The sequence below is a fragment of the Phascolarctos cinereus genome, unplaced genomic scaffold, assembly GCF_003287225.1.
Source record: "Phascolarctos cinereus isolate Bilbo 61053 unplaced genomic scaffold, phaCin_HiC Scaffold_726;HRSCAF=1367, whole genome shotgun sequence".
NCBI lineage: Eukaryota > Metazoa > Chordata > Mammalia > Diprotodontia > Phascolarctidae > Phascolarctos > Phascolarctos cinereus.
Window position 1 is genome coordinate 121,084,850 of NW_027556098.1, and position 16,880 is coordinate 121,101,729.

Below are 16,880 nucleotides of genomic sequence, written 5' to 3' on the forward strand. Positions count from 1 at the left end.
ATTAAAATTTCTAAGTCAGTACATGGCCTGCAGGGATCCTTACGAACAGTAGCCCTTGTTTTTCTTTGAGTTCGACCCCACTGGTCTAAGACATTCAGAGGCTAAGTGATTGATTGTCTGTCCAGGATCACAGAGCCAGCCAGCATGCAGTACAGGTGAGACTCAAACTCAGGTCTCCTGTACTCTGATGTCACTCTATCATATTATGTTGCGTCTTCATCATAGTCCTAGAGCTAGAAAGAACCTCAGAGGTCAACAAGTCTCATCCCCTCATTTTATAGATGAGGAAATTGAGATCCAGAGCAGTGATGTGGGTTGCCCATGGTTACCCTGGTGCTAAGTGGCAAAGTCCTCCATCGATTTCTTCCCCTCCCCCCTCCCACCGTATTGCCAGTAAATATGGAAAATGGGATTTGAACTGTGGTCCTTGAACTCAAGAACCGGGGTTGTTTCGGTTATGTACCATCTTTGTTAGCCTGAGTTCTTTTATCTGTAAGATGGGAATAATAACACTTTTAGGGTTGTTGTTAGGATCGGGTGAGCTAATGTATGCAAAGTGCTTTGTAAAAAAGAGAAAAGAAAAAAGTGGAGGGCCATTGAAGCATTTTTAAAAATGCACAGAGGGGTGCAGAAGGAAGCACAGACAGGCAAGGCAATTTTGAAAGTAATGGGTCACATTTATTATATTTTTTAAAAGCAATTTTTATGGAAGAGAAATTTGTAGTTTCCTATACAGTTCTCTTTTTGTGTTCTACTTGGCATATGGAAATGTTCAGGGGTTTTTGGTGTTTGTCAAGTTCAAATTTTAAAATAAAAAAACCCCCTAATATCCTTTGTAAATGTTAAAGCACAAGATAAATGTCAGTGATTATTTTTATTATTGTGTTGGAGCACACGAGGCAGTGGAGCAGAGGATTGTGAAGTCATACTGGCGCTGAGATACATACCTAAAGGGCAAGAACCCTCCGGCCATGCCGGCTCCCAGGTCACTGTGAGTCATTGCAATGCGAAGTAACCTGGAGTCAAGTGAACATATTTGGAGTCAACCCCATAGTGCGCTTTGCATCATTAACAGGACTCCTGAGCATGGTCACCTCCATCGCACCATAAGGGACAGGAAGGGGCTGCAAGACAGAGCTTCAGTACTGAATGCCAAGATTAGAAACCCTTTATTCCGTTTTCTTTATTATTTTAATTAATTTCCTGGTGGGGGAATATTGGTATGGTTTCTTTATTGTACTAATTTCATTTACCTTACATGTAGTATACTGCAAATTCCTTGAGGGCAGAGATTTTCATTTGGTATCCCTACCACCAAACCTGGTACTTTGTTGAATTTCCTTTGGCCATTAATTTGGTTTTCCAGCAACTTGAGGCCAAAATTAATGGCTACATAAACTTAGTTCCAGGTTCTTTCCTTCTCTCACCATTGCTGTCCCAGGTACCTGGCTTGCCTTCATGTCACATCTGGCAGCTGCTTTCCTAAGAAGTCAGGTGAGGTTTAGGGTGACTGGGTAACCACATCCTGCCTCCATTTGTTCAGGAAAGGTTTTCCTGGAGGTGATGGAGTTAGAGAAGATCTCTCAGGATGAAGGGAGGGAGGGAGGGAAGAAGAGAGTCAGTAGATTCTGACCACAGAAAAATGCAAACCTGGGGATTGCCTTAAGATTGCCTCTTGCTGTATCCTGAACTCCAAGGCTCTGATGAGGCTTCAATCTAAAAAGGGGTATCAGAACAGCAGGGTACCCTGGGTCTCTCTTAGGCTTTATGTCCTCTTGTATGGCCAACTGGTTCCATGGTGTGGCCCTTTGTGTGAGATGGAAACAGTCTCAGAAGAGCCTAGACCTCTCGGTAGATAGTCTAGAAAAAATGTGGGCCAGGGCTGAGCTGAACCTCCCTGGGATGCTAGTGGCATCTCGTCTCTCCCCAACCTCTCCAGGATGACCCTCATCATAGATTTCCACCATCTGGTTTTGGGCCAATGTCACACTGATTTCTGAGTCTGTGGGCTGAAGGAGTAGGGTGGCTTTACCTAAAATGTTTATGGAAGAGTGGACAGAGTGCCAGATTTGGAACCGGGTCTAAATTTGAATCCTGCCTTAGGCACTTTAGTAAGTACCTTAACTTCTTAAGTCTCTTAAGTTTGGCTGCTTATTAGCCAAAAGTTTCACCTTCCTTTCTTACCAAGCCCTTCTCCCTCCACCAACTAGAGCTACTATCACAGGGAATAATTTGAATATATTCCCTTTAGGCTACCCCTGCCCACATCTACAGTTTGGTGCTGATGAGGGCAATGGCCAAAAAAGTGGCCATCTCTCCTCCCCAGTGAGGAGAAAGGGATATGTCAGTTTCTATACAGTTAAAAATTCAACCATACTTTTGTGTCTGGGTTTCTTAGGAATATTAGACAAGAGACATCGTATTGAGAATTAAGACAGTTTATTGTTTGATTGACCAACATGCTAAGTCTTCAATTTTTTTACACAGTTTTATGGAAAGTCAATATGGCCACTTGTACCTCCTGAGCCAGTAAGAGACGGACATGCCACCACCAGAGCTTCCAACGGCCAGCCAAGTTACAGGGGAGGATTGGGAGGAAGGAAATGAGGGAAGGGGGCAAGAGGATAGTGAAGGAAAGAGATGACTCAAAGCTCCTCAGTTCACACATCAAGATGTAGACTAATGTCCATGCTATGGAAACAATGACTTGATACTGATGTAGAACGACCAAGATGGTGCCCTGGCTCCCTCTCCTGAGGCTGACTTATTGAGTTATGCTCAACCACATTAATTTGCTTAAAGTGGGTTCAGAGTCAGGTGAATGTGTACAATAAGACCCAAGATGGTTGGAATCTAGAAGTATCTTACTTTAAAACAAATTTATCCAAATCTTAAACATCCACACTCTTCAGGCTGCTTTTCATTCTGACACCATTAAGACATTTGAGTCATTGGCCAGTGCTGAGGGTCCTCTAATCTGTTTATCCACCTTCAGGGATATCAGAATGGTCATGGAAAGCCACCCTTCTTTGGAGTGGAGTCCAAGTCTCACTAGTATTATCTCCCGATTTAGGCAGACACTCTAGGTAGAATCTGATTCCTACTTATCAAGTTGGATGAAGAAATGACTAAAACAACTTTATTTCCACCTATTACCCCAAGCATAAAGGCTTTAAAGTATGTCTTCATATAATACACATATAGACACATCATCTGTATATAAATCTAGAGCCCCAGTTATACACATATAAATGGGCACTGGATGAAGAATGAGGAATCCTGGCTTCTGAGATCAGAACAACTTCTGACTTCTATAACTTTGGGCAGGTCACTTTACTCTTCTGTCAGTTTTCCTATCTGCGAAATAGGGAGAATTACAATTCCTATCACGTCTTATCTTGTAGAAATGTATCAAGAATAGTCAAATAAGAGACAGGAAAATGTTTTCATTCTTTGGGGGAAAAGTAGTCTAGAAATCCAAGACTTTGCAGCTACATTGAGCTGTTCTTGAACACCATGTACTAACATGGTGTCTTCTGATAATATCCTTCCCCTGTTTTCCTAGTCTACTTTTCAGTGTTTCAGTCAGTCCTTTCAGGTGATATTACCACCTCCTTTTTGCCTGCCTCTCTTATCATAGGATAAGATATAAAAAGGCATGAGTGTGATGTAATAAAACCTTCCAGTGGATGAAGTTTCATGACTTTATGGCATGCCTTTAACTTGAGTATTTAGAAGTCAGCTGTCTTTAATTCCAGGCCAGTATAGATGAACAGAGAATATCATTCAAAGACTTAAGAGTTCTGAGTTCTTTTCTTCTTGGGGTCTGATTTCTTTTTCTTGTTCCCATACATGTCCTAGAACAATGGAATCTCAGAGTAGGAAGGGACCTTAGAGACCACTAAGCATCCTATCTGGAACTTGAGTCCCCTCTCTGTTGTCTGATTTGTAATGAATACATCAGAGTGAGGAGAGATATGTCAGCCTAAGCATATATCTGGGGTGGCACTATGACAAGAAAGAGTGGCTGGCTTAGGGGTGAAAATGATGGTGGTAAAGCCATTCAAAGAAAAGGATATAAGCTTACTGGATACCCGAGGTGGTCAGGTGCCCCCAGTTGGAGTTCACAACTACAGTTTGGATGTCTGAACTACTGACTCACTTTCTGATGCTACCCTCGACAGGCTTCCCCAACTATGCTCTCTTGTACGTTCCATTAGACCATTTTGGTTGTGGTTCAGTCCCCCAAAACACTTCTTTAAAGGTTGCAGTCCTGAAACTACTGTGATCCTGATTCCACCTTAGCCATCCTGGAACCCAAATACTGAGGGCCAACTGAAAACCCTGTCCAAATTGGAACCTCTCTTCTCAGTCCTTATGAGGGGAAATCACTAAACTTGATTGAGGTCATCTCTAAAAAGATAACAGCTTTGCCCTTCTCTATCCTATTTGGATTTAGCATTTGTAAACCATTCTTTCTCGGGATATTGAGGGGTTTCTCCCGAAGCTTTCTTCTAGGGAACAGATCCACTTTCTTCTTGGACCAAGTATGGTCCAGATCCCGAGATAAAGTCAAGAGATCACTGAGGTAGAATTAAACCCCAGGGTGTTCTCAATCAAGGTTCCACTCTGGTTCTCCAAGCAAGAGTGTGGTGATGCTACCTGGTTAGGATGGGAGAAAAAGGAGAAATGCACTTTTGTGAAGTAGGTTTGATTGCTGGAACAACAGTCCATGAGAAAGGAATTATGGAAGAAGAGGGGAAGGGTGTAGAGAAAGGAAAAGGTCATGGAATGGAAATCAGTGAGACAGGAAGAAATAAAGGCCCTAACCTTTAAAGGAGCATTCAAATGGGAGGGGAAGGTTTGAGTTAGGAGTTAGGGAAAGAAGGAGAGGAGAGGGGAGAGTAGGGAAGGGCACAGGAAAGAGAAAGGGAATTGCTGTGTACACACCTGGAAAACCATGGCTGGCTGCAGGCAACACCAAGACAAGCTATATCTTCCACTGTGCACCAAGCATAGTTCCTCTATGGCTACTGATGGAAACAGGTTACTGTTCCCCTGATTTTGTGCACGCGTGAAGGGAAGTGTCTTTCTCGGCTTGTTTTACAGGAATGTCACAAGAGAAAAAATGCTACTCTATGATGCAAAAAGAATCCATACATTCATTCACTGAACACACAGTGGAGATCACTGCAAATCTGCCCAGCACAGAGGTCACAAGTACTTCACTGCAAAGAAAAAACCATACATTGTAACCCAGGGACATGAACGCCTTTAAGGTAGCGTGAGGTAACTCAGCGATCTTCCACCAAGCACCACTGTAAAGTGTGCGGCCTGCGTATGCATGGAGCCACATCCACACATGTGCATCCACACACACATATGTACATATTATATATATATGTATATATAATGTGGAGATATTCTCATGTGCTATGTTTTTCCTCTAGTTGAACACATCGATGCATTAGTTTATTGATGGCGAGACAATTCACAAGTTATCTGACAAATATTAATTACCTCTTATTTTGACAGTTGCAGCACTTTTCATTTTCCAAGACTGTCATCACAAAGCAAATTCCAACTTGATAACAGTAGGAGAAACAAAAATATACATTGTGTGTGCACGCATGCACACATGCATGTACGTGTGTGTGGCATATACACAATCTAACTATGTATATATACTTATGTACACACCTATATAAAAATTAAGCACGTGACACATCTGATTTTGGTGAGCACATTGATCTTTGTCCTCTGGGGAGAGGAACTCATTTGGGAATTCTGTTTCCCCTTATCCTCACCTGAAGATAAATTGCGCTTCAAAGATCAGCCCCTATGCACCAGTACCTAATGCTGAAATGATGGGGGCAGACCTCTCGGGACAAATGTTAGACGGTACTACAGAGTTCTCCTCTACTTATCAAGTAGTTGGGTGCCATTTTGGATTGGTTTCTGAGATTGGTTTCATTCCAGATGTGTTTTCATTCTCCTCCCTCTTATGGAGGGATTCTTAAAGAAATCCAATTAGACTGCCTAAAAGGTTGCATGATTTTTTTTTTCCATTTCCCATCTCCCAGTGAAAATGCATCAGTAGCCTGAAGGTATTCCAAGTCAGGACCACATTGGGGGGGTTGGGGGGGGGCGGTGTGTTACAGTTTCTAGTTTTGTGTACAGCCAGATTTCTTTAAGGCTGAGTTTTCATTTCTCCTTGGCCTTGGCTTCATGGGCCCATCCATATTCATCAGCATGGCTGGCCCATGGGGAAATGCTACTTAGCTTATAAAAGACATTTCCAAAGGTGTTAAAATGGTCTTGGGGACTGAGTCTTTCTCAGGAGTGAATCAAAAATGGCAAGCACAGCTCTCCTTGAAAGGTGTGGATGTCACCAGCACCACTCCCCTACGCAGGCCATCCCAGGTCCCTGCAGCTCAACCATACCGTAAAGTGACAACAGTGTAACCTTGATATTCATGACAGTGTGTGCGTATAGATCATGTTTATACTACACAAGTGGAATGAAAAAACATCAAGAAATAATGTTTTTGTAGAACCGTACCCAACAGTATTAGCAACTAAAGGTCTAAAAACATTTATTCCTATAGTAGTTCTGCAGATACCATGCCCTCCCCACCCCCCACCCCCAAATCAGGTATGGAATAATACTGTATGATACACAATAGTGAGCTTGGGACACACTTCATCCCACTGATCTTGAGTTCACCAATCATCCAGAACTCATGGAGAAAGCAAGTGTTGTACACTGCTCAACATCAAACATTTTCTTTTCTTTCTGCACATCCCTTATAATGGATCCAAATATACATGTATATCAGTTTGGCAGCTAGGTCAGGAAAATGTTTAGGACCATGGATATTTTCACCAGCCTGTAAAATTTACATTGGTCCCACCCACATTTGCCAAGATAACTGCTTCCTCCCACTGTCTGCTTACTCCCCAAATCCATCCATGGCCCATTTAGCAGACTCCCCCAGCAGGTTTTCAGGGGGATGCAATGGAGAGGCAAGAGAAAGTTGATTTCGATCCCTTTAAGCCTGCTGCCAGATTTCCCATGGACCATCAAAGCAGCTTTTCTTGAAGCTCAGGGCTTAGAGTCCAGGCCTGTTTCAATAGCTGATATACATGTATATTAATATATATGGCCACAGAAGAGGAGTAAAGACATAATTACAGCTGTACTTGGCAGCATGCTTTTTTAGAGTCAGTATTTGGTTTTAACCACTTGGAGTCTGTACCAGGGGGACATGTTCTGGGTCAGATTGCCTGGGGTCAGAGCTTAATCAAGTTGCCTGGTTTTATTTATTTATAATGGACAGGATGGGGTGGGGGGGGGAGTGAGAAGTTAAGGAGTATGGGAAGGAGGAGGTTTTGGGGGCAGGGAGAGGAAGGTCAAATGATGTAGGAAGGACAGAATGTAGAAGTGGGGAGGGGAAATCTTCTCTATAAGTTTACAAATATACAAAAACAAAAGGCCCAACCTCTTTCAAATAAAAATGACTACATTTTCATCTGGCAAAAAGTTGTATACACATGATTTAAATTTTTTTAATTTTAACAGTTTTTGGCAATCTTAATAAAGTACAATATATTACAACCAAACCAAAAAATAGTTGTTTAAGTAACAGCTGTTAAGAGTGACATGAGTCCCAACACCCCCCCCTCACCCATCCCATCCCACCCGGAAGAGACAGAGAGAAAAAAAAAATCCTCCCATCTTGATAAACTTTTTTTTTTCTTTTAGGAAGCTAACCAATAGGAAGCAACACAAGAAGCGGGTAGTGTCAAATGAAGCTGACCAATCCAGGGCTCTGTATTAGCAGGAGCATCCACCTTCACTAGCTGGGGGTTCTTGTGGTTTGTCCAACTTGATGTCAATCACTGTGGGTGGTTCCATGCTAAGGAAGAATGTGTCTCACCAAAAAGAAACCAAGTTAATTCACTGAGCATCTTGAGAATAATGGTCCATTCCCATCTTTCCCCAGAGGCTGTTTCTAATCATTCATTGCTCTGCAAATATTTTTCTTCAGAAATACACTTACCTTCTTTGCAATTAATGGGCTAGTACACAATTCAACAAATTAAAATTTATGCATGAAAGAAAGGTCAGATCACATAAGCACAGAATTTAAGGGCTAGAAGGCACCTTAGCACTCACCTAACCCAACCTGAACAAGAAAAGAATCCTCACTATAACGTAACTGACAGCCAAGTCTTCTTTCTAAGGAAACCCAGCTACACTGAAACAAATAGGTAAGTATAAGTGTGTGGAGAGAAGTCATGGCCACGAGTTTATAGTGAGCATACCCTCTCTACCAAAGCTTTATTCACCCTCTCCTCTGACAATTTTTATCCTTGATTTCAGGAATTCTGCACTTTTCTGTTTTTCCTCAGACTTTTCTGACTGCTCTTCTGTGTCTGGATCATTATCCATTTCTCATCCCTAAAAGTGGATACTCCCTCAAGGCTCTTCCGTGGGCCTGGATGCTTCTCACTCCACACTCTTTCCCTTGGTGATCTGATCTGACTTTTGGTGGTGGTGGTGGTGAGTTTCAGTAATTCTACCTATGCAGATAACACCCAAATCTATATACCCAGTGTTGTGGAATCTCACTTCCACATAGCCAACTGCTTCGTGGACATCTCTACCTGGATGTCTTTTGGCATCTCAAACCCAACATATTTGAAAAGAAGTGATTCTTTCTGCTCTCTGGAGTGATCTAAATTGCAACTGGAGTGCTTTAAATTATAAAATTGACTTCAGGCTGTACTTCAGACTTGAGGACTTCAATGTAAATACTGAATCACTTAACCCCTTAACCGTTCTGGTCTATTATTTAAACGGCTTTCTCAGCTGCTAAGACCTTCAGGTTCACTCAACCTCAGCCACACACAGGGATGGCTATACTTAGATATCTCTGCCATCCATAATTGCGCTACCTCCAACATCTTGAATTCTGAAATTCCTCTTTGTGATCATAATTTCCTATCTTTTCTTTTCTTCCTCAGCTTTACACCTCCTAAACTCATCCTTTGCTTCTGCTCCCTCTCTCCCCATCCATCACACGCATTCTGACTTTGCTTTCCTAGAATGGATCAGTTATACTTGAATCCCTTCCCCTCCAGTTTTTACTGTTACTGACATTTTACCTTCCCGGCCAATCAGGAGCATGCTGGTAAATGTTTAATAATGATGTTTAACAAAAAAAGAAAAATGTGCTGAAGACATATTTTAAAATTTAATGTGTATCATTAACATTTTCTTTATCATTTTAAGTTCAGACAATCCACAGAACAATAAATTAAGCCCTAATCTGTGGCATTCAACAATTTCTGAATGCTCATGCTAAAAATTTAACAATTGGCTTTAAAGACCTAGTCTAAGTTGGCTTAGACCAATCTTCAACTTTGGTTCATTGTCACTATCTGCTTTCTCCACTCCTACTCCCATATTACTATAGAACACTAGAGGAAGTCATGCAACTGGGCCAAAGGATCCATTACAAATTCATTTTATTCTCATCTCAACGGACCCTCACAGCCATGGTGCAATCCTTTTGCTCTGCTCTGATTATATAGATTTCTATCACACTCCCCAAAATGAGTGTTTCAAACTTTCTCTCTCCTCACATCTCCTATATCTTCTTCATCTCCCTCTGTCTCAACAGATGGCTTCACTTTCCTCTTTACTTAAAAAATTGAGGTCGTTTATCTTGAGTTCCCTCATTTCAAATACTCCACACCTCCAAATCTCCTATACATCGCCAGCTATTCTTAACCCCTTTTTCCAATTTCTGAGGAAGAGATGGGCTCTTTTCCCTGCCTTCTTTCCTTTCTCTAACCTTCTACTTATGTCTTTGATCCCAGTCCTCTCCCATATTCTCTGAGAGTTTGCCCAAATGACCTTCCCTTCCTTTAAACTAGCTCTCATCACCCCATCCTTAAAAACCCTTACTTGACCCTATCATTCCCTCTAATCAGTATTCTCTATCTTTTTTCCATTTTATTGCCAAGCTCACAGAAAGACATATCTGCCCTTGTTGCCTCCATTTCCACACTACCCACTCACTTCTTAGCTATTTTTTTTTTAGGCAGTTGGGGTTAAGTGACTTGCCCAGGGTCACACAGCTATTAAGTGTGTCAAGTGGTTGGTCTGAGGCTGGATTTGAACTCAGGGCCTCCTGACTTCAGGGCCTGTGCTCTAACCACTGCGCCACCTAGCTGCCCCATTTCTTAGCTATTTGTAAACAAGCATCTGATCTCACTTTTTGACTGAAACTGCTTTATCCAAGGTTGTCAAGTTAAATGCCAAATCCATTAGTCTTTCCTAAGACCTCAATCCTCCTTGACATCTCTTTAGCTTCGTGACCCCATTTGGGGTTTTCTTGGCAAAGATATTGGAGTGCTTTGCCATTTCTTTCTCCAACTCATTTTACAGATGAGGAAACTGAGGCAAACAGGGTGAAGTGACTTGCCCAGGGTCACACAGTAGGAGTCTGAGGCCAGATTTGAACTTTGGAAGATGAGTTTTCCTGACTGTAGGCCCCACACTCTATCCACTGTGCCTCTTAGCTGCCCTACCCTCTTTGCTTTAGGGTACTGTGAAAAGAGCACTGGAATCAGATGATCTATATTCAAAACCTTTCTCAGTCACTTCCTACTTGTGTGACCTTGGGCAAGTAATTTTACATGTCTGGGCTTTACTTTTCTCATGTTTAAAATGACGGGGTTGGTTCTTTAAGGAAACTCAATTCTAAGCTATGATTCTATGATCCTTCTACCATCCTCTTCATCTAGCAGTACTTACAGAAGCAAAGAATGTTATTAGTTCACGAGTTTGTTAGGGGAATAAAATCTCTGACCTAGAGGCAGTACAGTTAGGGCAGTGACCTCAAACTCAAAGAAAATGGGGGCTGAGGGGCTTTAACTTAGAAAGCCACATCCCGACGTCTGTGTGCTATTATATTTTTATTTATTTTGTTAAATATTCCCCAATTACATCTTCATCAAGTTCTGGGGATACTTGGGAGTGTTGCAGGACCTATTTTGCCCATGGGGTGTTTGATAACTCTGGTGTAGTGGGTGGGGTCCTGGCTGTAGAGGCAGGAAGACCTCAGTTCAAAACCTGCCTCAGGTTTTGTATTACACAGTATCTGTAGGGCCCTAGGTAACTCACTAAACTTCCCTAAGCCTTAGTTTACCCCTCTGTAAAATAAGGAGGTTGTATTCACAGTGGTTTTAACATTCCTTCCAGCCCCTGTGATGTCTGGCCCTGAATGCTGAGCTCAGACTCTGTTAAGTACTGCCTGTCATTTTTCTTATCTGGTCTTCATTTCTGGCACACAAAAGGAACCTCCAAATCCTTCCTCATTTTGGTAACATAGCCTTCATCTCAGCCCCCTTTGTTTTCATCTCTTATTTTTGCCTTCTGTGCCTTTTTGTTTTTGGTATTATCTTGTAAACTTTTAACAGCTGTTCACTATCCTACCCTCCAATTATACTTCTTTCCCCTCATTATTCTCTCTTCTGTGCCCACTTAACTATCAGAGAATCTGAGAATCCCTACATCAGAAGGGATCACCTGAGGGTCATTTAGTCTGGTGATTCTGCCTCCACACAGATTTATTATCAAATCTAGCCTGTGCCTACTCTGCTATGAAGCAGATGTTACCTCTCTCCTTCATATCCCAAAGGGAGGGAAGCTGTACAACTCAGTGGATAGTATTGGAGTGAAGAACTGAATTCACATTTTGCCTCAGAAACTCACTAGCTGGGTGACCCAGGCAAGTCTTTTAACCTCCACTCTGTCTCAGTTTCCCTATTTATAAAATAAGGGAAATAACATCACCTATTTCACTGGGTTGTGGTGAGTGTCGAATAAGATAACATATGTAAAGGCTTTTGAAAACCTTAAAGTGCTATAGAAATGTTAGTTATTATTATTATTACCACTACTACTACTATCACTACCACTACCACCACTACCACCAGTACCAGTACCACTACTAATGCTGCTGCTGCTGTTGCTACTACTACTACTACTACTATTACTACTACACTGATCTAAGGTCTCAAAGTTCTCAACATCTAGAAGTTCTGTATTATAGAATCAAAGACTTTTAGGATTGGAAGGGGCTTGGGGCTATCTATTCGGACCCATACTCTAAAAGAACCCCTGTTCCCATTATTACATATCTGAGAAGTGATCATCCACCTTCTGTTTGAAGCCCTCCAATAGGGCAAGGCCCACTACCTCTAGAGGCATCCCATTAGATTTTTGGACAACTGGGTTCAGAAGATTCTTCCCTGACATCAAGCCTAAATTGATCTCTTGGAAATTACCATTCCTTGCTCCTGTTCTCTTCTCTCTGGAGCCAAGGAGAACAAGCCTAATTCTTGTTTTTCACACTTAAAGAGAGCCATCATGTTCCCCAGCGCCATGGTGGGAGAGTTGGGGACGAAAGCCACAGAAAGCTTTCTAGTCAACATATTTCCCAGTTGCTTCAACTAATCCTTACATGACATGGTCTCAAGGCCCTTCACAGTCCTCCAGCTGATACTGAACCCAAATTCCTCCTGTCACCATTTTAAGCTTCTCCCATCTCTGCCTAATGAACGATCTTTCCCTACTTACTCACAGCTGATATGTATTGTACTTTATGTACACAATCTAACTGAAGCCTAATAACAACCCTGTTAGGCAGGTAAATATTATTATGCCCATTTTACAGATGAGGAAAACTGAAGCTCAGAGAGATTACTTAAGGTCATACAGCTACAAAATGTCCAAGATGGGATTCACACTCAGGTTTTCCTGACTCAGGTCCTGCCCTTTATACACTATTGTTGTTCAGTCATGTCTGACTCTTCGTGACCCCATTTGGAGTTTGGCAGAATACTGGAGTGGTTTGCCATTTCCTTCTCCAGCTCATTTTACAGATGAGGAAACTGAGGCAAATAAGGTGAAGTGACTTGCCCAGGGTCATGAGACTGGTGTCAGGCCTGGCACTATCTACTGTACCACCAGCTGCCCTCTATACACTACTAAAGTCAAGTCAACAAGCATTTATTAAGCACTTATAATATGTCAGGCACTGTGCTGAGTTCTGGGAATACAAAGATACAAGTAGAAAGCCAGTCCCTGCCCACAGGGAGCTTATATTCTAATGGAGGAAAACAACATAAAAGAAGGCTGAAAAGGGAGGGAAGGGTTGTTATTTGAAATTTGGATGTGGTCTTCCTTTAGGGTCTAGCTCAAGAACAGCCTTTTCCCTCGAGCCTTCCCCATTCTCCCCAGCTAGAAAGCATTCTTCCTTTCTTTGAATCCTTCCTTGTCTAGCTAGGTTACTCCCTCTGATCTGCTCAATCATTTTCTTGTGTTATATTTAGGTTTGTGACTCACTTATAGAATAGAAAACTTTTGAGGCTTATGGGATCATCTTTTTCATTTTTATATCCCTAGTACCTAACATAGTACTTTGCATATACTAGGCACTCAGCAAATATTCTTTAATTGAATCTCATCTCTCCATATTTTCTCCCCAAAGAATGAATGAATGTTCACTCCTCCTTTCCAGGCAACATTCTGCCTGAAAATAGTGATGCTGTCTCCCCTTATCCTTTCCTCTCTAAATTAAAGAATCCCAGTTTATGTGCACAATCTGACTGGAACCTGATAACAACCCTGTTAGGCAGGTAGGTATTATTATGCCCATTTTATAGATGAGGACAACTGAAGCTCAGAGAGATTGCTCAAGGTCATACAGCCACAAAGTGTATTTCTTATGTAATGTCAGACTGACCAATGAGGGCTGTGTCCTGGGAGCAGTTAAAATTGGTGGGCCTGCTTCTGGAAACATGTGATGACATGGAACAGAGGAGCTTGGCTGGGGGGATGGGGTGGGGAGGAGGGACCACCCCCTCCCCTTCTAGAACTCAGAGAGGTGATTTGAGAACTCATGGGCAGCAGAAAGGAAAACAGAAGCTTCTCCTCCACTTGGACCTGTGTGTACTCTTAGTTCTTGCTCTGCAGCCTACCAGAGGGCCTTATCTTCACTTAAGTATAAGGGGATGGGAAAAAGTTACAGAAATCCTGTGCATACTCTTAAGTGAGAACCTGGCCTCTCCATTCTGGGACATCATTCATTTCCAGAAGCAGGCTCACCAAAATCGTGAATCCTCCCAGGACTGGGCTTTCATGGGCCAGCCCCTCATTATATTTATAAATGTTGCTGGTGTCAGGTCATGTCCAACTCTTTGTGACCCCTTGTGGGGTTTTCTTGGCAAAGATACTGGAGTGGTTTGTCATTTCCTTCTCTAGCTCATTTTGCAGATGAGGAAGCTGAGGCAAACAGGGTTAAGTGACTTGTTCAGGGTCATACAGCTAGTAAGTGTCTGAGGCTGGATTTGAACTCAGGTCTTCCTGACTCCAGGCCTAGCACTCTATCCACAGCATCACATAGCTGCCCATATTTATAAGTATGGTACAATGAAAAGAATACTGAACTATTAGCCAGAAGGCCTGGATTCTAATCCCAATTCTAATACTCAGCTACTAACTAGCTGTGTAACATTGGTCAAATTACTTTCCCTTCCTCTGGGTCTCAGTTTCCTCACCCATAAAATGAGGGGAGGAGATTAGATGATCTCTAAAGTCCCTTTCCAGTCTAAAAATCTATGATTTTAAACAACTTCTTTTCTTAAAAAAATTTTTTTTAAAGACCACTTATTTTCTATGACTTTCATCTTTGTTGCTTTTTTCTGAATTTTCCCCTAGGTCTCTATGGCCCTAGAGCCATAGATTAAGGACTCAACAGTGTCAAAGATAATGGGAAGATTTTCTTTTGTGGATAACTACGGAAATAAAATACGATAGACATGTCAAATAATATGAATGTAAAATCCCCACGTGCTAGTAGCTTTGAAAATATATTGCTCATAATTGGTGGGGATGGGCAAAAGATGAAGAGAAAAGGGTTTTATCCATTTGATTACATGTGATGTCTCTGAGGGAGAGAACAGTCTGCAAACTAAGGCAGCTAGGTAGCAATATGGATAGAGCACTGGACCTGGAAGACCTGAGTTCAAATCCAGCCTATGCTACTTACTAGCCATGAGACCACTGGCAATTCACTTAATTTTAGTTTCCTTCACCACAAAATGGTAAGATAATAATAGCACTAGCTCCCGGGGTTGTTGTGTTATGAGATAATATTTGTAAAGTACTTTGTTTGCTCCCCTTCCCTACAGTAGTCTGGCCGTATCTTCGAACTACTTAGGAAAATGAAAGCGGCACCTGTTCTCAAGAGTCTATCTTCCCTACCCCGTATTTTAAAAATATATCCACTATAGGATACTGCCCCAAAGGGGCCTTTAGCTTTCATTGTAACACATGTAACTTAGAATCAAAAACTGTTAAAACTGGAAGGAACCTTGGAGATTATCTATTCTAATCTCCTTATTTTATAGATATGAAAACTGAAATTTAGCAGTTAAATGATTTGCTCCTATGTACCATGGAAAGGAGGATTTCCTTTTTTGGCATTAAAACTGATGCATTTATTCATTGTAATAGACAGATTTATTTTCTATTTATTTTTGAAGACTTTGTTTCTATCTCACCCAGGCTGAAAGTGCACTCACTGAATTCAAAGATTCAGTCCCATTAAGCAGCATGGGAAGCTTTGACCTGTTGCATTCCCCATACAGGTAAGTTTGTCCTTACTTAGGCAATCTGGTGGCACCCCTACTCCTCAGAGTTTACCATGTTAATGCCAAACAATGAGGACATCAGATTGCATAGCTAACCCTAGCTCAGAACTCTTGAGCTCAGGAAAACCACCAGCCTCAGACTTCCCAGTAGTTAGGATTATAGACCTGTGTCAGCATTCTAGATCTAGAGTGGAAGGGACCTTCATCTAGTTCCAATCTCCTCATTTTACTGATAATAAACAAAGGCCCAAAGGGACTGCTAGTAAATGGATTTGAATTGGATTGGAAATCTGGATTTGAATCCAGATCCTGTTGACTCTGAATCCAGTACTCTATCCATTTTCCTGTGACGCTGTCTAAACTTTCTCTCTTCTCCAGTGTTTGGCAGACTATTCTGGATGCAATAGGCCCTTAATAAGTATTATCTGAATTAAGCTAAAAGGCATATGAAAAAGTCTCCTTCCACTGCATACCTCCTGCATGACAGCCTGGACAGCTGCCTTTCTTGACCAGCCCTCATTTTGGCTCTAGGAGTGTGATGCTGTGGGCATCATTATTTATAAATGCAGTTCCATCTATGACTGTTAGTCTATTGTATTCTTCTGTCTAGGAAGACTAGGCCTTCACAGGTGGAGAGCAAGCATTTGACAAAGTGCTCTCTCTCCCATTTCTGGCATCCACTCCCCTTCCCAATCCCCTTCTACCTGGGTGAAGAACACTCTCGTTTCCAGCTCACTTAAGGAATTGCTGGAAGTGCTTGGCATTCTCAAGCCCAATGAGAGCCATGACGGTTGGGTTCAATTAAAGAGACAGTGGCTCCTTTTCAAAAAAATCTATTTTAATTAGAAGGGAACCATTAGCTGGCTTTGGGGAAAAATGCCATATCAGCACTTCCATTTTTCCCCTCTATTCCTTAACGGTTGGCAGAGCCACAAGTTGAACTGATTCAGTGCCTTGAGGCTTTTAACAGATTGCAACGCAAAGAAGGGGTACTAGTGCTGTTATGTTAGAGACTCAGGAATGACTTTCTGGACTTCATGATTCTAAGGCAACAGAAAAGGGACCCAGTTGCTTAATTGGACCACTCCAAAGGCCATTTGTTCTGTTCTCTGGCAAGATTGCACTTAAGCCTTTCCAAAGAATTCTGC

The 16,880-nt window shown here is 41.9% G+C and overlaps 1 protein-coding gene across 1 annotated transcript in view; it reads right to left on the reverse strand.

Annotated features, from left to right (window-relative positions):
- Positions 1-2,422: 2,422 nt before the first annotated feature.
- Positions 2,423-16,880, reverse strand: part of RAB6B (RAB6B, member RAS oncogene family) — a 170,450-nt gene continuing 155,992 nt past the window's right edge. The window contains exon 8 of the mRNA XM_020986074.2: positions 2,423-7,902. Coding sequence (XP_020841733.1) covers positions 7,838-7,902 — 65 coding nt within the window. The 3' untranslated portion in view covers positions 2,423-7,837. The remainder of the gene's footprint in view (positions 7,903-16,880) is intronic.